This window comes from Hypanus sabinus, chromosome 1 (genome assembly GCF_030144855.1).
Source record: "Hypanus sabinus isolate sHypSab1 chromosome 1, sHypSab1.hap1, whole genome shotgun sequence".
NCBI classification, from domain to species: Eukaryota; Metazoa; Chordata; class Chondrichthyes; order Myliobatiformes; family Dasyatidae; genus Hypanus; species Hypanus sabinus.
In genome coordinates, this window is record NC_082706.1 from 209,254,265 (window position 1) to 209,277,694 (window position 23,430).

The following is a 23,430-nucleotide window of genomic DNA, read 5'->3' on the forward strand; positions in this document are numbered from 1 at the left end:
AGGAAAAGCCTTCCCTTCCCTACCTTTGAGCAGACCTATACAGAGTGCTGTCCCAGCATCCATCATCAGGGACCTCGACCTCTTCTCACTGCCACCATCAGGAAGAAGGTACAGGAGCCTCATAACCCACAGCACCACATCCAGGAACAGTTATTACCCCTCAAACATCAGGCTATTGAATCAGTGTGGATAATATCAGTCAACTTCACTCACCCCATCACTGAACTGTTCCCACAACCTATGGACTCACTTGCAAGGACTCCACAGCTAATGTTCTCAACATTTATTATTATTATTATTATTATCATCATTATTATTTGTATTTTTTTTCTCAGTTCAAGCTGGTAGAACTTGAGTTATGTGCATAGCCAAGCACACTCACTTCTCAATTGCTCGGAACTTTCAGACTATTCTAGTGGTGTTTAGCATTGTGGCTTTCCGGGGATTTACTGATTGTTTGATGCTATTGTGTAGTGACTTGGAGATGATATCAGTTGTAGATATTACTATTGGGACAATGTATACCCTTTCTGGTGGCCAAATATTTTAATTCCCATCCCTGTTCTGGCATGTCAGTCTGTAGCCTCACTGCAGGGTGGGAGAGTAACACCTTATATTCTGTTTGGGTAGCCTCTGAGCTGATGGCATGAATATTAATTCCTCCTTCTGGTAAACAAATTCCATTCCCTCCCTTCCTCTATTCCCCAATCTGATCTTTCCCCTTCTCTTTCTCAATAGTTCATACTCCTCTCCTATCAAATTCTTTCCTCTCCAGCCCTTGACCTTTCCTACCCACCAGCCTTCACCTACTGTGGTGAACTATTTATACCTGTCTGGACACCCCCCCCCCCCCCCCCCCCGCTGACTGCTCCTGTGGCTCCTCTCACAGACCCCGGTATAAAGGCAATTGGAGGCACAGCCCCTTCCTCAGTCTCCAGGATGTCGTGTGGTGGTCACTTGCTGCTTGTGCTTTCTTCCAGCCAATAAAAGCCTACCTTAACCCACGTCTCAGAGTTATTGATGGTGCATCACCGACCAATACAAAATGCTGGAGGAATCTCAGTATTTTGCTTGAGTTGCTTTGCATTTCCAGCATCTGCAGATTTTCTTGTGTTTGAGGCTTCACCTATCATCTTCAAGCTTGCCCCTTCCCCACCCTGCACCTTTTTATTCTGGCATCTTCCAGCCTTCCTTCTCAGTCCTGAAGGGTCTATAAGACCATAAGATATAGGACCAGAAGTAGGGCATTCGGCCCATCGAGCCTGTTCTGCCATTCAATCATGGGCTGATCCAATTATTCCAGTCATCCCCACTCCCCTGCCTTCTCCCCATACCCTTTGATAACCTGGCTAATCAAGAATCTATCTATCTCTGCCTTAAATACACCCCATGACTTGGCCTCCACAGCTGCTTGTGGCAACGAATTCCATAGATTTACCACCCGCATCTCAGTTCTAAAAGGACTTCCTTCAATCCTGAAGTCATGCCCTTTCGTCCTAAAATCCCCTACCATGGGAAATAACTTTGCCATATCTAATCTGTTCAGACTTTTTAACATTCGGAATGTTACTATGAGATCCCCCCTCATTCTCTTGAACTTCAGGGAATACAGCCCAAGAGCTGCCAGACTTTCCTCCTACGGTAACTCTTTTATTCCTGGAATCATTCTTGTGAATCTTCTCTGAACCCTCTCCAATGTTAGGATATCCTTTCTAAATTAAGGAGCCCAAAACTGCACACAATACTCCAAGTGTGTTCTCACAAGTGCCTTATAGAGCCTCAATATCACATCCCTGCTCTTATATTCTATACCTCTAGAAATGAATGCCAAAATTGCTTTTGCCTTTTCACAACCAACTCAACCTGGAGGTTAACCTTTAGGGCATCTTGCACAAGGACTCCCAAGTCCCTTTGCATCTCTGCATTTTAAATTTCTCCCCATCTAAATAATAGTCTGCCTGTTTACTTCTTCCACCAAAGTGCATGACCATACACTTTCCAACATTGCACTTAATTTGCCACCTCTTTGCCCAATCCCCTATACCATCTAAGTCTCACTACAGGCTGTGTTTCCTTGACCCTGCCTGCTCCTCCACCTATCTTGTATCATTGGCAAATTTAGCCACAAAGCCATTAATACCATCGTCCAAATCATTGACATACGTCATAAAAAGCAGTGGTCCCAACACTGACCGCTGTGGAACTCCGCTGGTAACCAGCAGCCAGCCAGAATAGGATCCCTTCATTCCCACTCTCTCTCTTCTGCCTACCAGCTAATGCTCCACCCACGCTAGTAACTTCCCTGTAATTCCATGGGCTCTTATCTTGCTATGCAGTCTCACAAGCGGCCTTGTCAAAGGCCTTGTGAAAATCCAAGTACACCATGTCCACTGCATCTCCTTTGTCTACCCTGCTTGTAATTTTCTCAAAGAATTGCAGTAGATAAGTCAGGCAGGATTTTCCTTTCAGGAAACAATGCTGACTTTGGCCTATCTTGTCATGTGCCTCCAGGTACTCCGTAATCTCATCCCTAACAATCGATTCCAACAAATTCCCAACCACTGATGTCAGACGAACAAGTCTATAGTTTACCCTTCTGCTGCCTCCTACCCTTCTTAAATAGCAGAGTAATATTTGCAATTTTCCATTCATCCAGTACAATGCGAGAATCTATCAATTCTTGAAAGATCATCGTTAATGCCTCCACAATCTCTTCAGCTACTACCTTCAGAACCCAAAGGTGCATTCCATCAGGTCCAGTAGATTTATCCACCCTCAGACCATTAAGCTTCCTGAGCACGTTCTCAGTTGTAATTTTCACTGCACAAACTTCACTTCCCTGACACTCTTGAACGTCCAGCATACTATGCACGTCTTCCTCTGTGAAGACTGATGCAAAATACGCATTCAGTTCCTCCGCCATCTCTGCATCTTTCATTATAATATCTCCAGCACCATTTTGTATTGGTTCTATATTTACCCTCAACTCTCTTTTACCCTTTATATACTTAAAAAAGCTTTTAGTATTTTATTTGATATTAGTCATCAGCTTCTTTTCATAATTCATCTTTTTCTTTCTAATGACCTTTTTAGTTTCCTTCTGCAAGTTTTTAAAAGCTTCCCATTCCTCTATCTTTCCATTAGCTTTGGCTTCCTTGTATGCCCTCTCTTTTGCTTTTACTTTGGCTCTGACTTCACTTGTCAGTCATGGTAGTGTCCTTCCCTTTGAAAATGTCTTCTTATTTGGAATATATCTGTCTTTCACCCCTCATTTTTCACAGAAGCTCCAGCAATTGCTGATCTGCTGTCTTTCCTGCAAATGTCCCTTTCCAGTCAACTCTTTCCAGTTTCCCTCTCTTGCCATTGTAATTGCCATTTCCATTATTCCACTGAAATACTGACACATTGGATTTTACTTTTTCTCTCTCAAATTTCAATGCGAACTCGATCATATTGTGATCACTGTTCCCTAAGGGTTCCAGAACCTTGAGCTCTCTTATCACTTCTGGATCAGCGCACAACACCCAGTCCAGCACAGCCGTTCCCCTAGTGGGCTCAACAACAAGCTGTTCTAAAAGCCATCCCTAGATACTCTACAAATTCTCTGGCACTGAGCCTGGCGCTGTTGTGCAGGAGGGAAGGAGGGAGAAGAGGAATGCGGTAGTCATAGTGGATTCCATAGTCAGGGGAACAGACAGGAGATTCTGTGAGCCTGATAGAGATAGCTGCATGGTGTGTTGCCTCCCAGGTGCCAGGGTACAGGATGTCTCGGATCTGGTCCAGAATATTCTGAAGGGAGAGGGCGAGCAGCCAGCTGACTTGGTACATGTTGGTACCAATGACATAGATAGGAAAAGGGAGGAGGTCCTGAAGAGAGATTTCTGGGAGTTAGGAAGGAAGCTAAGAAGCAGGACCTCCAGGGTAGTAATCTCAGGATTGCTACCTGTGCCACGTGCTAGTGAGGGCAAGAATAGAAGGATCAGGCAATGAATGTGTGGCTGAGAGACTGGTGCAGGGAGCAGGGCTTCAGATTCTTGGATCATTGGGATCTCTTCTGGGGGAGGTATGACCTGTTCAAAAAGGACGGGTTACACCTGAACCCGAAGGAGACCAATATCCTGGCGGGAAGGTTTAATAGAGTTGTTAGGGAGGGTTTAAACTAATTTGACAGGGGGATGGGAACTGGAATGATAGAGCAGAGGAGGGGGAAAACAGAAATAGATCTAAGGTAGTGAGCAGTAAGGATGTCAGGAAGGACAGGCAGGTGATGGGGCAAATTTGCAGCCATTGGGTTGAGTTGCAGTGCAATAATGTTGCACTGCAATCAAAGCAAAAAGTACCAAATACTGGACTTAAGGTGTTATACTTAAATGCATGCAGCATAATGAATAAGGTGGATGATCTTGTCGTACAGCTACAGATTGGCAGGTATGATATTGTGTCCATCACTGAGACGTGGCTAAAGGATTCATGTCTCTGGGAGCTGAACGTCCAAGGATACACAGTGTATCAGAAGGATAGGCAGGTAGGCAGAGGGGGTGGCGTGGCTTTATTGGTAAGAAATTATATTAAATCATTAGAAAGAGGTGGCATAGGATCAGAAGGTGCCGAATCTTTATGGGTTGAGCTAAGAAATTGCTGGGGTAAAAGGACCCTGATGGCAGTTATATACAGGCCTCCTAACAGCTGCAGTGATGTGGACTACAAATTACAACAGAAAATAGAAAAGGCTTGCCAGAATGGCAGTGTTATGATAATTGTGAGGGATTTTAACACGTGAGTGGATTGGGAAAATCTGGTCTGCACTGGATCTCGAGAGAGAATTTGTAGGATGTCTACGAGATAGCTTTTTAGAACAGCTTGTTGTTGAGCCCACTAGAGGATTGGCTGTACTGGATTGGGCATTGTGTAATGAACCATAGGTGATTAGAGAGATTGAGGTGAAGGAACCTTCAGGAGACAGTGATCATAACATGATTGAGTTCACTGTGAAATTTGAAAAAGAGAAGCCGAAATCCGATGTGTCGGTATTTCAGTGGAGTAAAGGAAATTACAGTGGCATGAGAAAGGAACTGGCCAAGGTTGACTGGAAAGGGACACTAGCGGAAGGACGGCAGAGCGGCAGTGGCTGGAGTTTATGCGAGAAGTGAGGAAGGTGCAAGACAGATATATTCCAAAAAAGAAGAAATTTTCAAATGGAAAAAGGATGCAACCGTGGCTGACAAGAGAAGTCAAAGCCAAAGTAAAAGCAAAGCAGAGGGCATACAAGGAAGCAAAAATTAGTGGGAAAACAGAGGACTGGGAAGTTTTTGAAAGCTTACAAAAGGAAACTAAGAAGGTCATTAAGAGGGAAAAGGTGAACTGTGAAAGGAAGCTAGCAAATAATATCAAAGAGGATACTAAAAGCTTTTTCAAGTATATAAAGAGTAAAAGACAGGTGAGAGTAGATATAGCACCGATAGAAAATGACGCTGGAGAAATTGTAATGGGAGATAAGGAGATGGTGGAGGAACTGATCAAGTATTTTGCATCAGTCTTCACTGTGGAAGACATCAGCAATATACCGGATATGCAAGAGTGTCAGGGAAGAGAAGTGTGCGCAGTCACAATTACGACAGAGAAAGTACTCAGGAAGCTGAATAGTCTAAGGGTAGACAAATCTCCTGGACCAGATGGAATGCACCCTCGTGTTCTGAGGGAAGTAGCAGTGGAGATTGCGGAGGCATTAGCAATGATCTTTCAAAAGTCGATAGATTCTGGCCTGGTTCCGGAGGACTGGAAGATTGCAAATGTCACTGTGCTATTTAAGAAGGGGGCAAGGAAGCAAAAAGGAAATTATAGACCTGTTAGCTTGACATTGGTGGTTGGGAAGTTGTTGGAGTCGATTGTCAAGGATGAGGTTACCGAGTACCTGGAGGCATAAGACAAGATAGGCAGAACTCAGCATGGTTTCCTTAAAAGAAAATCCTGCCTGACAAACCTATTACAATTTTTTGAGAAAATTACAAGTGGGCTATAAAAGGGAGATGCAGTGGATGTTGTGTAGTTGGATTTTCAGAAGGCCTTTGACAAGGTGCTGCACATGAGGCTGCTAAACAAGATAAGAGCCCATGGAATTACATGGAAGTTACATACGTGGATAGAGCGTTGGCTGATTGACAGGAAACTGAGTGGGAATAAAGGGATCCCATTCTGGTTGGCTGCCGGTTACCAGTGGTGTTCCACAGGAGTCCTTGTTGGGGCCGCTTCTTTTTACGTTGTATATCAACGATTTGTATTATGGAATAGATGGCTTTGAGGCTAAGTTTGCTGATGATATAAATATAGGTGGAGGGGCCGGTAGTGCTGAGGAAACAGAGAGTCTGCAGAGAGACTTGGATTGATTGGGAGAATGGGCAAAGAAATGGTAAATGAAATACAATGTTGGAAAGTGTATGGTTTGGTAGAAGAAATAAGCAGTTAGATTATTATTTAAGTGGAGAGAGAATTCAGAGTTCTGAGATGCAACAGGACTTGGGAGTCCTCGTGCAGGATACCCTTAAGGTTAACCTCCAGGTTGAGTTGGTGGTGAAGAAGGCGAATACAATGTTGGCATTAATTTCTAGAGGAATAGAGTATAGGAGCAGGGATGTGATGTTGAGGCTCTATAAGGCACTGATAAGACCTCACTTGGAGTACTGTGTGCAGTTTTGGGCTCCTTATTAAAGAAAGGATGTGCTGACATTGGAGAGGGTTCAGAGAAGATTCACTAGAATGATTCCGGGAATGAGAGGGTTAACATATGAGGAATGTTTGACCGCTCTTGGACTGTACTCCTTGGAGTTTATAAGAATGAAGGAGGACCTCATAGAAACATTTCCGATGTTGAAAGACATGGACAGAGTGGATGTAGCAAAGCTGTTTCCCATGGTGGAGGAGTCTAGTATGAGAGGACATGACTTGAGGATTGCGGGGCGCTTATTCAGAACAGAGATGCGAGAGGGTGGTGAATCTGTGGAATTTGTTGCCACAGGCAGCAGTGGAGGCCAAGTCATTGGGTGTATTTAAGGCAGAGATTGATAGGTATCTGAGTAGGTATCTGAGTATCAAAGGTTATGATGAGAAGGTGGGGGGAGTGAGACTAAGTGGGAGAATGGATCAGCTCATGATAAAATGGTGGAGCAGACTCGATGGGCAGAATGGCTGACTTCTGCTCCTTTGTCTTATGGTCTTATGGTTTCTACACCATCCAGTCCTATGTCATCTCTTTCTAATGATTTAATATTATTTCTTATACACAGAGCCACACCACCCTCTCTGCCTACTAACCTATCTTTGTGATACACTGTATACCCTTGGATGATCAGCCCCCTGAAACATTAACTCTTTATTCCTCTCCATAGATGCTGCCTGACCTGCTGAGTTCCTCCAGTATTTTGTGTGAGTTGATCTGGATTTCCAGCATCTGCAGACTTGCTTGTGTTAGTGTCCATGTTCCATAATCTTTCAATTTCCTCTTGTAATTCAGCATATTTCTGGTGTTTTTCACTTACTGATTTCTGTAATTTATGTGCATTTGGAAGGGCTATTTCCTATTTGCTTATGATTATTTGTTTCTTTTCCATTGGCACAGTTTGCCTTCTTTTGCACATTCGTGGTTTGTTCATCTTTTTGTGTAGTTTTTTTTCAATTATTCTGTTGTATATCCGTGTCCTTACTGAAAACTGTCTGCAAAAGAAAATGAACCTCATGGTAGCATATGGTGACATTTATGTCCTTTGATAATAAATTACTTTGAACTTTGAGTTCCACTCCCTCGACCTCAGAAGTACAAGTTAGTGGTATGAATAGTCATCACATTTCGCGTGCTAGGGCAGGCTTGTCCTTACCTCATCAGGGTATGAGGCTGCCAGCTACTCTCGCCTAGTTTAGCCCTCCTGTCGGAGCAGTGTACCAGGGTGTGGCCGTGGTTGTAAGCAAACAGCTACTTGGAGCCACAGTGAGAGCTGAGTGTCTGGAGGTGTCCAATGGTGAGTGAGCTGCTCCAGAGTGGACATGACACACCCCTTCACCAGAGGTGCTACTGTGTACATCCCATGGGTCCCTTCCTGGACACCACATACACCCCATTATCGTTGTTAATAAATGTACTTCAATTGACCTTGATTGATCGACTTGCAGAGATTCAGACCTTGTCATTTCACCCGCTGTAAGAGATTGAGATTGCACAATAGACTTGAGATCAGTAACAGAAACTGATGAAGACTTTAAGTCTGTGGTTAAATTTAAATTCAGACTAAACAGAGACAATTGTGTTTTGTCATGGCTCAGAAACAGGAAAAAAAACCTGTAATACAGAATTATACACTTACTGGACATAAGTTCATTAAGGTCTGTAATGCAGAATTATACACTTAATGAATGTAAGTTCCAGAAAAATAATTCTCCTAAAAGCCATATTTTTTGAGGGTGTGACTAAACACATTGATGAAGGTAGAGATATAGATGTAGTGTATATGAATTTCAGCAAGGCATTTGATATGATACCCCATACAAGACTTATTGAGAAAGTAAGGAGGCATGGGATCCAAGGGGACATTGCTCTGTGAATCCAGAACTGACTTGCCCACAGAAGACCAAGAGTGGTTGTAGACAGGTCACATTCTGCATGGAGATCGGTGAACAGTGGTGTGCTCAAGGATCTCTTCTGGGACCCTTACTCTTTGTCATTTTTATAAATGACCTGGATGAGAAAGTGGAGAGATGGCTGATGACACAAAGGTTGGAGGTGTTGTGGATAGTGTGGATGGCTGTCAGAGGTTACGGCGGGCCATTGATAGAATGCAAAACTGGGCTGAGAAGTGGCAGATGGAGTTCAACCCAGGTAAGTGTGAGGTGGTTCATTTTGGTAGGTCAAATATGATGGCAGAAAATAATATTAATGGTAAGACTCTTGGCAGTGTGGAGGATCAGAGGGATCTTGGGGTCCGAGTCCATAAGATGCTCAAAGCAGTTGTACACATTGACTCTGTGGTTAAGAAGGCGTATGGTGTATTACCCTTCATCAATCATGGAATCGAATTTAGGAGCCGAGAAGTAATGTTGCAGCTATACAGGACCATGGTCAGACCCCACATGGAGTACTGTGCTCATTTCTGGTCGCCTCACTACAGGAAGTATGTGGAAACCATAGAAAGGGTGCAGAGGAGATTTACAAGGATGTTGCCTGGATTGGGGAGCATGCCTTATGAGAGTAGGTTGAGTGAACTCGGCCTTTTCTCCTTGGAAAGACGGAGGATGAGAGGTGACCTGTTAGAGGTGTAAAGGATGATGAGAAGCATTGATTGTGTGGATAGTCAGGGGCTTTTACCCAGGGCTGAAATGGCTGCCACAAGAGGACACAGGTTTAAGGTGCTGGGGAGTAGGTACAGAGGAAATGTCAGGGGTAAGTTTTTTACTCAGAGAGTGGTGAGTGCATGGAATGGGCTGCCGGTAACGGTGGTGGAGGCGGATATGATAGGGTCTGTTAAGAGACTTTTGGATAGGTACATGGAGCTTAGAAAATCAGACGGCTATGGGTAAGCCTAGTAATTTCTAAGGTAGGGACATGTTCGGCACAATTTTGTGGGCCGAAGGGCCCGTATTGTGCTGTCAGGTTTCTATGTTTCTATGTGCTTTCACATCCATTCATATTACACTTGATGTCTATAAGAGCAAGGAAATGATTGTGGACTTCAGGAAGGGGACATCAAGGGAACACAAACTAGTCCTCATTGAGAGGTCAGCAGTGGAAAGGGAGAGCAGTTTCAAGTTCCTGGTTGACAACAGCTCTGAACATCTATCCTGGCTCCAACATATTGATGCAATTACAAAGAAGGCAAGACAGCTGCTGTACTTCATTAGTAGATTGAGAAGATTCGGTATGTCGGTAAAGATGTACCTTGGAGAGCATTCTAACTGGTTGCATCACCATCTGCGATGGAGGGGTCACTGCACAGGATCGAAAAAAGCTGCAGAAACTCAGCCAACTCCATAATGGCTTCTAGCCTCCTTAACATGGAGGACATCTTCAAAAGGTTATGCCTCAAAGAGGCAGCATCCATCATTAAGGACTCCCATCACCCTGAATATGTCCTCTTCCCATTGCTACCATCAAAGAAGAGGTATAGGAGCCTGAAGACACACACTCAACTGTTTAGGAGCAGTTTCTTGCCCTCTGCCATCAGATTTCTGAATGGTAAATAAACTCACGTACGCTTCTTCCAAAAAAAAACCCACTCCATAACCTGGCCTCCACAGCTGCCAGAAGCAACAATTTCCATAGATTCACTACACTCTGGCTAAGGGAATTCCTCCTCATCTCCATGCTAAATTGATGTCTCTCTTTTCTGAAGTTGTGCCCTCTGGTTCTACACTCCCCCACTGCAGGAAACATCCTCTCCAGATCCACTCTATCTAGGCCTTTCAACATTCAATTGGTTTCAATGAGATGCCATTCATCCTCTCAAAATGAATGCTAACTTTGCATTTGTTTTCCTCACTACCAACTCAACCTACAAGTTAACCTCTAGGGGTTCATGGATGTGGACTCCCAAGTTTCTTTGCACCTCAGATTTTTGAATATTCTCCCCATTTAGTAAATATACCATTTTATACCCCTTTTATACCATTTACCAAAGTGCATGGCTATAAACTTTCCATTGCTGCCTTCCATCTGCTACTCCTTTGTCCATTCTCCTAATCTGTCCAAGTCCTTCTGCAGCCACCCTGCTTCCTTAATGCTAACTGCCCCCCACCTAGCTTTGTATTGTTTGCAAACTTGGCCACAAAGCCATCAATTCTGTCATCCAAATTATTGACATACAACACAAAAAGAAGCTGTCCCAATACCGACTCTTGTGGAACACCACTAGTCACTAACAGCCAATCAGTAAAGCCCGCCTTTATTCCCTCTCTTTGCTCCTGCCAATCAGCCACTGCTTTATCCATGCTAGAATCTTTTCTGTAATACCATGGGCTCTTATCTTGTTCAGCAGCCTCATGTGTGTCACCTTGTTAGAAGCCTTCCTAAAATCCAAGTACACAACATCAACCGATTCTCCTCTATCTATTCTGTCTGTTACCTCCTCAAAGGATTTCAGTAGATTTGTCAGGCAGGATTTACACTTGAAAAAACCATGCTCACTATGGCCTTTTTAACAAATACCTCCTAGTACTCCAAAACCACATCCTTAACAATCGACTCCAACATTTTTGCGACCACTGAGGTCAGGGTAACTGGCCTATAATCTCCTTTCTTTTGCCTCTCTCCATTTTGAAAAGTGGCGTGACATTTGCAATTTGAGAACCCTTGTGTGTACAGGAGTGAGATATTTCAGCTAGTTGAGTGGAGTCACAATGACAACTTTGCATTCAACATCAATAAGAACTGATTGGGGACTTCAGAGAGTGTGAAATGAGGGACACACACCAGTCCTCATCAAGGGATCAGAAATGGAGAGACCAAGCAATTTCAAGTTCCTGGGTGTCAACATCTCTGAGGATCTATCCTGGGCCCAACATATCAATGCAGTTCAAAAGAAGGAATAATAGCAGCTATATCTCATTAGGAGTTTGAGGTGATTTGTTATGTCACTAAAGACACTCGCAGATTTCTAAAGATGTACCGTGGGGAGCTTTCCAACTGCCTGCATCATTGTGTAGTATGCAGGCGGGGGCTACTGCACAGGATTGAAAGATGTTTCAGAAAGTTGTGAACTCAGTAAGCTCCACCATGGGCACTATTCTCCCCAGTATCCAGGACATGTTCAAAAGGTGATGCCTCAAAAAGAAGGTATCTATCATTAAGGACACCCATCACCACTCCTCCAGTATCATCTTCCAGCAGTTCGATATCTTCTCTTGCCTCTCTTTTTCTGTTCATATATCTGAAAAAAAAACTTCTGGTATCCTCTTTGATATTATTGGCTAGCTTACCTTCATATTTCATCTTTTCCCTTCCTATGGCTTTTTTAGTTGCCTCCTGATGGTTTTTAAACGCTTCCAAGTCCTTTAACCTCCCACCGATTGTTTCTCTATTATGTGTCCTCTCTTTTGTTTTTACGTTGGCTTTTACTTCCCTTCTTAGCCATGGTTGTGTCACCTTGCCTTTAGAATACTTCTTCTTTGGGTTGTATCTACCCTGCACCTTCCGAATTGCTCCCAGAACTCCAGCCATTGCTTCTTTGCTGTCATCCCTGCTCATGTTTCCTTCTAAAAAACTTTGCTTAGCTCCTCTCTCATACCTCTGTAATTCCCTTTACTCCACTGTAATACTGATACTTCTGACTTTAGCTTCTCTCTTTCAAATTGCAGGGTGAATTTTATCATATTATGATCACTGTCTCCTATGGGTTCCTTTACCTTAAGCTCCCTAATCAAATTCAGTTCATTGAACAACACCCCATCCAGACTATCTGATCCCCTAGTGGGCTCAATCACATGCTGCTCTAAAAACCCATCTCATAGGAATTCTACAAATTCTCTCTCTTGGGATAAATCAGCACCAACCTAGTTTTTCTGATCTATTTGCATATTGAAACCCACATCACAGTTGTAACAACAGCACACACAAAATGCTGGTGGAACACAGCAGGCCAGGCAGCATCTATAGGGAGAAGCGCTGTCGACGTTTCAGGCCGAGACCCTTCGTCAGGACTAGAGTGCTTCTCCCTATAGATGCTGCCTGGGCAGCTGTGTTCCACCAGCATTTTGTGTGTGCTGTTGTTTGAATTTCCAGCATCTGCAGATTTCCTCGTGTTCACAGTTGTAACATTGCCTTTTTGACATGCCAGTGATATTAAACCTAATTCTCAATCAGCAGTGTATTTCCTGATGAAGGGTCTCAGCCCGAAATGTCGACTCCTTATTCCTCTCCACAGATGGTGCCTGATCTGTTGAGTTCCTGAGTGTGTGTGTGTGTGTGTTTTCACAGTGTACCTCTTTGTAACTGGGAACTCATTGTGGATATTTTTGTCTTCCTTTTCAGGCTTGTCACCTTCTACCTTTGCTGCGTATCCCACACAGGCGTCTGTTGTTTCTGCTGAGATCTGTCAGCAACCCGTATTCATCATACCCCGAGTTTGTCAGCCGCCAACTGCATTCTATCCAGCCACTGTGCAGCTCTACATGAACTACTCAGCATTTTACCCAAGGTGAGAATTTCCAGCAGAAAGTCTGTGGTAATGAGTAAAAATGGTATTTCCTAGTGACCAAGCATTTTAATTCCAATCCCCATTCCCATTCCGTCATTGATCTTTTGCCATGATGAGGTTACTCTCAGGCTGGAGGAGCAACACTTCATGTTCCATCTAGGTAGCCTCCAACCTTGAACATTGATTTCTCCAACTTCCAGTAATTTTTCTCTACCCCCTTCCCTCTTCTTCTGTGTCCATCTCTGGCCACCCTCTTACCTCTTCTCTAAGTTGGTGCCACTTTATTTGTTTGTCATCACGTGGAGAGATACAAATGGCTAAAGATTATTTTTTTGTGAAAGATGCTGAGCAAGAGATTTAGAGGTGACCTGAAATATTTTTTGTCACCAATATGAAATGCATGGGCTTGAGAGGGTGCAGAGGTAGAGGTCCGAGGCCCGCCATTGGTCTGGGTCGACCATGGATGTTGCATGGATGTTGCATCCCGGCTGTCTACGTATACGCCTGGGCAGTAGGTATGGAGAGCAAGCTGTTGCCCATGTAGCAAGCTCCGCCTCTCCTCACAGCTCTTGAGTCCAAAGGAACAGCAGAGGCCGATACAGTTTGGCACCAGGAGTTGCCAGATAGTGTTGAGCCCAATGTAGGACTGATTTAGGGACTTCAGCTCCAGTTTTCTCCTTAGCGTTTACTCATGAAGCCTTTCCCATGAGGGGTTATAGCTCCAAGGCAGCGGAGATTTGGGATCAAAGTTTTTCTCCACCTAGATGAGCTGCCAGCCATGGCTGATGAGCCCCAGCTGCCTATGAGATGTAGAGACAGAGACACTTTCACAAGATTTTAACTTCAGAGGTTGAAATGGTTTGTTTCCTTTTTGTTGAAGACTGTTTGTTGTTTTGTATTCACTCTCAACCCTGAGACTGGGAATGTTCATCAAGCTACCAGCATTTCTCTTCCTCAGCAGCTTACAACTAGATGAAGCAAGTCTCTAAACTGATTCACTGGTTGGGAAGTGCAGACTTTCTCATTAGTGTGGATTTCTAATTATTTTCAGGTCATCATAGTCACTTGCAAAATAGTGGTGACTGGATTCACAGACTGATATGATATGTTGTCAAGTTGTAGTGGAGTGCATCACCCGTAGTGTTAGTTATCGTTTCATACCAGTAAAGTAATTATTTGGCATAAAAAGCAGAAGGATATCAGGAGCCAGCAACCAATGGCAATGTCCTGCAGACAGTTCACAAAACTACGTCTTCTTCTCCTTCTTCTTTTAAATATACTTCTACGACTAATCTGTGTGCAATTGGTGCCTGTAATGTACATTTCGATAATGTGTTTTTGGGCCAACTGAGCGATCTGGTGATTTTGTTGTTTCCGAGGGAATTTGGCGTGGTTGAGAACGAGGTCGCAAATGGAGTGTGTGGCCTAATGGTGGAGCATCGACCCATGACCAGCTGGCAGAGCACAGTCTATTTGGCTTCAGAGCTGTGTATCAGACGTGGTTATAAGCAGCACAGGGGACTGTGTTGGTTCCCTTCCTGTTTACCCTGTATACCTTAGACTTTAGATCATGTCATCTGCAGAAATTCTCTGATGACTCAACAATAGTGGGGTGTGTAAAGGGAGGAGAGGAGGATGACTACGGGGTCCTGGTGGAGGACTTTGTCCAATGGTGCAAGCTGAATCATCTGCAGCTCAACATCAATAATACAAAGGAGATGGTGATGGACTTTAAGACAACCAAGCCTGGAACACCAACACAGAGGTTGTGTACGAGAAGGGCCAGAGTCACCTCTACTTCCTGAGAAGACTGAGGTCCTTTGGAATATACAGGCCCCTCCTTCACATGTTCTATCAGTTGTTGATGCCATGAGAGTCACCTGGGACGATACTCTCTGGAATTCAGAAGAATGAGAAGGGATCTTATAGAAACATAAAAAATTTTGAAAGAGATAGATAAGGTAGAAGTAGGAAAGTTGTTTCCATTGGTAGGTCAGACTGGAATTAGGGGACATTGCCTCAAGCTTCAGAATTTATCAAGATTTAGGATGGAGATGAGGAGAAACTGTTTTTCCCAGAGAGTGGTGAATCTGTGGAATTCTCTGCCCAGGGAACCAGTTGAGGCTTCTTCACTAAATGTTTTTAAGATACAGTTAGATAGATTTTTACATAGTAGGGGAATTAAGGGCTATGGGAAAAGGCAGGTAGATGGAGCTGAGTTTATGGCCAGATCAGCCATTCTTATTGAATGGTGGAGTAGGCTCGATGGGTCGGATGCCTACTCCTTCTCCTATTTCTTATGTTCTTATTACAGTCTTCTGTGTGGTGGTGTGCTGGGGCAATGGCATCAACATGGATCAATAAACTGATTAGAAAGGCTGGCTCTATTATAGAAGCCAAACTGGACACACTGGAGGTTTGTTACAACAAAGGACCCTATGGAAAATCCTGGCAATTCTATATGTTTGCCACCTTGGCTGAACAGAGGAGTACTTTGTTAGATAGACTAACAACGACTAAGACTACTGCACTGCTCCAAAAAGCACTACATGAGGTCATTCTTACCTTCGGCCATTAGGCTTTATAATGATTTAACCTATAACCGGGGAAGTGATGACCCCCTCCTGTTAAACTGTTTGAAGTAACTTTTTTTTCTTTCTTGCTTCTCTTCTAATATTTGTATATCTATGCACTTGTAATGTTACTGTGACATATAATTTCCTTTGGAATTAATAATGTATCCATCACTGTATTGTACTGAGCTGCTGCTGCAGAACACGTTTCAGAACATCTGTCAGTGATTTTGATTCTGAAATACCTGGACACAACAATTGCCAAATGTGTCAATCCACTGTTCAGCTGCAAAGTCCAGGTTTCATATAGCAGAGCTCACTTAAGTTCAAAACTTATCAATTTCGATGTGTCAGGGTGTATTCTGGAGTTACGGTATACGGCAAGTAACAATTTCAACAGCAACCAGTCTTCAGATTTGAATGCAGACTGTAGACTGAATCCAAAATGCAGCTGGGAACAATGGTCTTCCTGAAGCCGCAGACTTGGCTTGATTGCAAACCAGGAAACACCCCATTGACCTGAGATTTTTGTTTATGCATGAATTCAGCTCAGAGACAGGAGACATTAACATTCGATTTGGGTGCCTGGACTGCTGTAAGAAGAACTAGGTGTTTGGAAATTCTACGTAACTGGAAGGAGGCATTATGAATGCATTGTATCGATAGAATTGTCCTGCTGTTACCTTTGATCTTTAACATATAAAATGTGACGTAGTTTGATGTTATGGTGTTCACTGAGCTCGGCAATTCGTTTGCAGATGTTTCACCCCAGTCGAGGTGACGTTCTGAGTGCGCAGTTGCTGGTGTTCCTCTCTGGGAGTGCACACATTTATACAGACCCCACTTGCTTGCCTATCCAGACACGAGCACTCCCAGGGAGACTGTGCGCTGAGGATGTCACCCTGACTGGCCATGAAATGTCTGCAAACGAATTGCCAAGCTCGGTGAACAATGCAACATTGTTGGTCAGCCGGAGCCTCCAATATCCACCACCCTCTGATGTAATATTGGGCTAGGGAGCCTCTTCCAGGGTGACTCCAAACACTGCTGGTTTGTGTGTGCCGAATAAAGACTTCTACACTACCAGCTGTGGGTCCCTCTGGTAGCTTTTGCTGACAGTCACAACAATGATAAACATCACCTCAAAGCTGAACATAATCTCTGGTAGCTTTCGCTGACTGTAGTGTTCTTGCTCAGGTGTAAGAGAACTCTGAACTAAACACCGAGGTAAACCGTCGTCAATGAAAACAGGATTGCAGTAAGATTAACCGTTTACTGTTCACTCTTCCACATTAACGTATGGTGAAAACTGTTGTTAAAACAATACAAAATGTATACAGTATTTGTTTCCTTCTTGATATCACATTTACATCGTAAATACTTGCAAAAGTAAGACTACAACAACTACATCACATTAAAGTGCAACATACAGTCAGAATCTACCTACGCCGTTGACTGCTTTAAATACACTTCAACACAAACTATCCGCAACTCTTTAACTAACGAAAACATAAACCTTATCAACCGTCATTACTTTTAACAGAATCAGCATTAACATTTTTAATTCAACACATCGATTATCCCATGAACTTACGGCGTTGCTTCACTGATGTTTCTAGTGTGTAGAAAGAAAACTTTTCTTGCACTGATCCTGCACATGTGAGCCCCCTCCTTCCCGTTTCTCCAAACCGGTATTTTCCCACAAGACGCGGCGAAACTGGGTGTGATGTCATCGCATACCGCGATATATCACAGACAACGAATTTACTTTAAACAATCTTAACTTTAACTAGAAAATGCTAACAAACTAATTACTAAAGCAAAAATATTATAAACTAAACAAATGCCATAAAGGCAACACACTCCCTGCTTGACCTTCGTAAGGTCACAATGAACATAATACAAAACTTCAGTCTCCAAATCAGTCCTTAGGTAGAAGTAGAATGACTTCTGTAACTGGCCTTTGGTAAATTTTCACATCGCCTTGGTCGGTAGTTTTCAACTCAACCTTCCTGACATGTCCATCCCTACTAGGGAATGTAGCAGTGATTCTGGCCATTGGCCAGCTGTTGCGGGCGATTTGCTTGTCCCTGAGCAGGACTAAATCGCCAACTTGAAGATTCCTGCAGGGTTCTGTCCACTTTTGTCTGTGTTGCAACAAAGGTAGATATTCCTGTCTCCAACGAGACCAGAACCGATTTGCCAGAGCCTGGACCTGCCTCCATTGCTTTGAGTACAAATCCTTATCAGAGAAGTCCCTTGGTGGAGAGGGGGGGCTCCTGCCTTCTGTGTAAGGAGCATTGATGGCGAGAGTATGAAGGGGTTTTTCGGGTCAGAAGACACAGGTAGGAGTGGTCGTGCATTTATAATGGCTGTGACCTCTGCCATTAGTGTGCACAGTACCTCGTGGGTCAATCGGGTGCGTTGCTGCATCTCAGGTTTCCTTTTCAGGGTTTTTGTTCTGCTTCCACAGTCTGGCAGACAGGGCGTCGGAATTTGTGAAGACTGTGAAAAATGATTTTCTGACAGAATTTGTGTTACCATTACTGGCTGTTGACCACCTTTCTCTAATGAGTTGCAACTCTCTTTGGTTTTCTCATGATGGAACTCAGTATGAAAAGCATTACCCAAGTTCTCTTGTGTGCTTAGATCTATGGTACACTCACCAGAAATTTCACTATTGCATTTTGCACTTTTGCCTTTCTTCTTCTTTTTCTTGTTTTTGCCTTTTGTGTTCTCCTTGATACACATGAAACTTGTGCGGGGTTGAAAAATTAAATGGCGGCCACTCTCTAGCACATTGGTCTTGAGTGTGCTAACCGTCGGTTTGTGTACATTGCCAAGGCACACCTCTCCTATCACCACCCAGCCCAGATCCAGGCGTTGCGCAAAGGGGGCGTCGTGTGGTCCATTGACCTGCTGCCTAACCTTGTGCACCCGGAAAACATCTCTTCCTAATAGCAAGAGTATTTCTGCTTTTGGATCCAGTTCTGGGATGCGTTTGGTGATGTGGTGGAGATGTGGCTCGTGTAGCACCGCACTTGGCGTCGGAATCTCAGTGCGGTTCTTCATAATTTCATTGCACTCTAAGAGTGGAGGGAGATAGATTACGACTTTACCATCCAGGGACTCGAGCTGGAAGCCTTCTGCCTTCCTTCCATAAGTTTCCACGCTGCCTGAACAAGTTCTAAGGTAGTATGGGAACTGATTACTCTCAATGTTGAACAAGTCAAAGAACTCTGGACTGACTAGTGAGCGATTGCTCTGATCGTCCAGAATTACATAGGCTTTGATGGCCTTGTCTTTGGCTCCCTTAGGGTACACCTTAGTGAGGCAGATCTTTGAACAAGAACGGCTTGACTGAGCTTGACCGCAAACTTCTGTACAGCTCGAGCTGACAACCGTTGTCCTAGAGTGAGCCTCTCCCTCCCCGCCGTCTTGTTGTGGGGGTGAAGGAGCTTTGTCAGTTTGCGGTAACATGGGATGCATGGCCCGATCGTGATTAGTGCTATTACATTCCGGGCACTTCACGGTGATCGTACACTCTCTAGCAAGGTGAGAGGTAGAGGAACAGCATTTAAAACATTTTTTTTTCTCCTTGAGCAGGGCCATCCTCTCTTCAAGGGGTTTTTCCCTAAACGTTCTGCATTTTTTTGAGGGGGTGGGGTTTGTTATGCAATGGACAATTCTTGCTAGGGTCATTGTTAGTTGTAAAGGCTTCAGTCTTAAGCACTGAGACAGGTTTATTAATGTTGAAATTATTCGAAGTGGATTTATCTGGCTTGGTGTAAATTGTACTACTTCCTGGACCCATGAGGCTAGGGTCGTTTTGTTTCTTCGCCTCCTTGCACACAAACCTAGTGAAATACTCGAAGGGAGGAAATCGACCATTGTTCTCTTCCTTGTACTCTGAGCCAATGGACACCCATCTTTCCTGCAGCCCAAATGGAAGTTTGTCCTCGATTTGTCTAATCCCGTATGGAGTATCTAGGTATAATAGACCAGTTGAGTAGCCATCCTCTTTGGCGCCGTAAATCTCCGAGCTCTCTTAACTTAGTGTGGTCCTTGGCTGACACCTTAGGAAAATTTTCCAGACATCGGTATACTGCCGCTTCAATAATTTCGGGGGCCGCATAGCCCTCCCGAAGTCTCTCCCATGCTTTGCGTAAGGCTAGCTTGGGATTGTTGATGTACCCTGAACGTATGCGTCTCATTTGTTCGCATGATTCTTTTCCCAGCCATTTTGCCATAAGATCCAACTCTTGGGTTGCTCTGAGCTGGACTCCGTGGATAGCATTGGTGAATGTGGAGTACCATGTGCGGTAATTTTCAGGTTTATTGTCGAACTGGTATAGTCCTGAAGTGACGCGATCTCGTCGTGCTAAATACTGTGCCATGGGTTCAACTGCAAGTGGCATGCGGCCTGGGGGAATATGTCGGCGGGTATATGACTGAGGGCGTACATCTGTTATGGAATTTGCCGTTCTGAATTCGGCCTTTGCCTCTCTTCTCACCAAATCTGTTAAGTTTGGTGTCGAGGAGTATTTGTCATCAGCCCTTTCATTCTTGAATTCATCACGGAGTTGCAAGGGTAAATTGTCTTCCTCGGATGGATGTGATGCAATTGGGCCTCTCTGAGGCTCCTCATGAAATGGGGCATTAGCGTATAAGTATGGAGAGGAAGAACGAATCTTCAGGTCTATTTGAGATTGGACATAGTCACTTGTGCGTTCCAATCTGATCTTTTCTGAAGTAGATTTTACATCAACCAGATCATGCATTTCTTCAGCATTTTCTATTAACTCTGCTTCCACCCTGGCAGCTTCTGCTTCTCAGTGTAGCGTCAGCACTTCTAACTCTGATGCTATCCTTACCCTTTCCAACTGGTTTTCAGCTTCTCTGGCAGCCGCTTCCTTCTGGTTTTTGGCTTCTCTGGCAGCCGCTTCCATTTTCAGTTTTGCTTCTTGTTCGGTGTAGAACGCTCACACGTTGGCGGCTTCTGCCTTAGCTCTTGCATGGGCCCTACTGCCCCTGTCGCTGGATGGCAACGACTTGATGCTGGATCGAGTTGTCATTGCAGCAATTGAAACACCTGATAATGCCGCCTTTTCACTGTAATGTTCTCGCTCAGGTCTAAGAGAACTCTGAACTAAACACCGAGGTAAACTGTAGTCAATGAAAACAGGATTGCAGTAAGATTAACCGTTTACTGTTCACTCTTCCACATTAACGTATGGTGAAAACTGTTGATAAAACAATACAAAATGTATACAGTATTTGTTTCCTTCTTGATATCACATTTACATCGTAAATACTTGCAAAAGTAAAACTACAACAACTACATCACATTAAAGTGCAACATACAGTCAGAATCTACCTACGCAGAAAACGAATTTACTTTAAACAATCTTAACTTTAACTAGAAAATGCTAACAAACGAATTACTAAAGCGAAAATATTATAAACTAAACAAATGCCATAAAGGCAACACACTGACAGTCACAACAATGATAAACATCACCTCAAAGCTGAATATAATTCCTTGCGACTCAGCCCACACTGCAATACCAATGAGGAAAGCATCCAGTTGATTATCTCAAACTGATTGAATGTGCCTCTAGCTAAGCTGCATAATTGCCATCATTATCTTCAGTTACTATTTTAAAATTCATGAGCATGAAAAAGTCGTAAAAATAAAAATATTTATTTAAAAAGGACAAGTTAATGACTAAACTTCAGCAAGTAAACCAGCCTGGTTAACTTCATTGTAATGTCAAGAATCTTGACCCCTTAAGCAATAGCAAACAAGCACTTACTTATACGCTGACAAAATTAGATGCCCTGAGAAGTTCCTGATATTCCTCTGCCTGATGCCAGAATTCAGGCAGTCACAAATTCTCTCAACAACTCTTGCAACTCATGGTCTTGGTATTATTTATTTACTTTTTTTTGATTGAGGCAGCCGCACATAATGAACGACACAGTATTAGATTGAACTAGAACTGAGCTGGAACGGAATATGCCTGGACTGTTTCCATGACTCTTGTGGGTTGGAGTTTTATACTCTGTGATTTTCGCTGGTTTATATTTTGCCGTTTGCACGGGGGAGGGGGGGTCTGATGTTTTCCTTTGAATGGGTTCCTTGGTTTTCCTTAGTTTTGTAGCTGTCTGTGGAAAGATGAATCTTAGGGTTGCATGTTGCATACATACTTCGATAATAAATGTACTTTGAACTTGAACTTCAACTTTGAGCTTTTATTTGCATGACTTGTATTCTTTTGTACTTTGTCAGTCTTTGTTATTTAGTTATTCTTAAATTCCATCGTATTTCTTTATTTTCCTGTAAATGCAGCACAGAAATGAATCTCAAGGTAGTATATAGTAACAAATACATACTTAGATAATAAATTTGACTTTGACCTTGAAAAAAATATATACAGATAGTCAGTCCTCCCCCTTCCCTTTCTTCCATGGTCCTCTGTCTCCTCTGATCAGATTCCCCCCTCTCCAGTCCTTTATCTCTTTCAACAAATTTCACTTATTTTACACTCCCTCAAGATTTGGGGGAGTAGATTTAGGATGGAGATGAGGAGAAACTGCTTTTCCCAGAGAGTGGTGAATCTGTGGAATTCTCTGCCCAATGAAGCAGTGGAGGCTACCTCAGTAAATATATCTAAGATTTTGGTTGGATAAGGTTGGATAGATTTTTGCATAGTCGGGGAATTAAAGGTTATGGGGAAAAGGCGAGTAGGTGGAAACGAGTCTGTGGCCAGATCAGCCATGATCTTATTGAATGGCGGGCAGGCTCGATGGGCCAAATGGCTACTCCTGCTCCTATTTCTTATGTTCTCATGTTCAATTGACTTCCCAGCTATTTACTTCACCCCTCCCCCTTCCAATTTCACCTACTACCTACTACCTTGTACCTCTTCCTTCCATCCTCCCTACTTCTCATCTCTTTTTTCCAGTCTTGATGAAAGGTCTCGGCCTGAAACATCGACTGTTTACTCTTTTCTTTAGATTCTGCCTGGCCTGCTGAGTTCCTCCAGCATTTTGTGTGATGATTTCCAGCATTTGCAGATTTTCTCTTATTTATTACACAGATAGTTATTGATTTTTAAAGAGGGCTTAATAGTTTGCACAGTTATACCTGTAATCCATTAAACAAAAAGAAACGAAGTGTTAGAAATACTTGGCAAGTTAGACATGCTGACACTGTACTGAACTCCATTTCTTGGTATGATCCAATACTTCCAGAGGTTTGTGCCCAACCTTGCCATAACATTGATTTTCCACTCCATTGGCTCTCAAAGAAAAATAAGCAAAAGGTGTATGAACCATCAAGGAAGTTATACCTAGTGCAGTATAACCAGAGTATCTGATATCTCTGGGCCTGTACTTGCTGGAGTTTCGTAAAAAATGATAGGGGAATCTCATTGAAACCTATCAAATATTGAAAGCCTAGATAGAGTGAACGTGGAGAAGATGTTACCTATAGTAGAGGTGTCCAAGACTAGAGGACACTGCCTCAGAATAGAGGGACCTCCCTTTTGATCAGAGATGAGGAGAAATTTCTTTAGACAGAGGATAATAAATCTGTAGAATTCATTGCAACAGAGTGCTGTGTGGTCAAGTCATTGGGAATATTTAAAGTTAGTAATGGTGTCAAAGGTTGTGGGAAGAAG

General features: G+C 43.3%; 2 protein-coding genes across 11 annotated transcripts in view; one reads left to right on the top strand and one right to left on the bottom strand.

Moving 5' to 3' along the window:
• Positions 1 to 23,430, top strand: part of esrp1 (epithelial splicing regulatory protein 1) — a 123,667-nt gene that overhangs the window by 78,214 nt on the left and 22,023 nt on the right. For 6 of the 7 annotated variants that reach the window (XM_059984954.1, XM_059984918.1, XM_059984941.1 and 3 more), the window contains one exon: positions 13,007 to 13,172. In XM_059984954.1, the coding sequence (XP_059840937.1) occupies positions 13,007 to 13,150 (144 nt within the window). In that variant the 3' untranslated portion in view covers positions 13,151 to 13,172. Of the gene's footprint in view, positions 1 to 7,382; positions 7,461 to 13,006; positions 13,173 to 23,430 lie in introns of those variants that run through there. The other variant, XR_009514842.1, reaches the window with a different exon arrangement.
• Positions 13,193 to 23,076, bottom strand: LOC132402218 (uncharacterized). 4 transcript variants are annotated; one of them, XM_059984974.1, is made up of 2 exons: positions 22,672 to 23,076; positions 13,193 to 21,913 (listed from the first exon to the last, which is right to left on the bottom strand). In XM_059984974.1, the coding sequence occupies exon 2, from the start codon at positions 19,634 to 19,636 to the stop codon at positions 17,846 to 17,848; it is 1,791 nt and encodes a 596-aa protein (XP_059840957.1). In that variant the 5' UTR covers positions 19,637 to 21,913; positions 22,672 to 23,076; the 3' UTR covers positions 13,193 to 17,845. The 4 variants fall into 4 exon arrangements, with proteins under 4 accessions (XP_059840957.1, XP_059840967.1, XP_059840976.1 ...); XM_059984984.1 differs by lacking the exon at positions 22,672 to 23,076 and having other exon boundaries at positions 13,193 to 20,988; positions 21,562 to 21,960; XM_059984993.1 differs by lacking the exon at positions 22,672 to 23,076 and having other exon boundaries at positions 13,193 to 20,911; positions 21,267 to 21,960.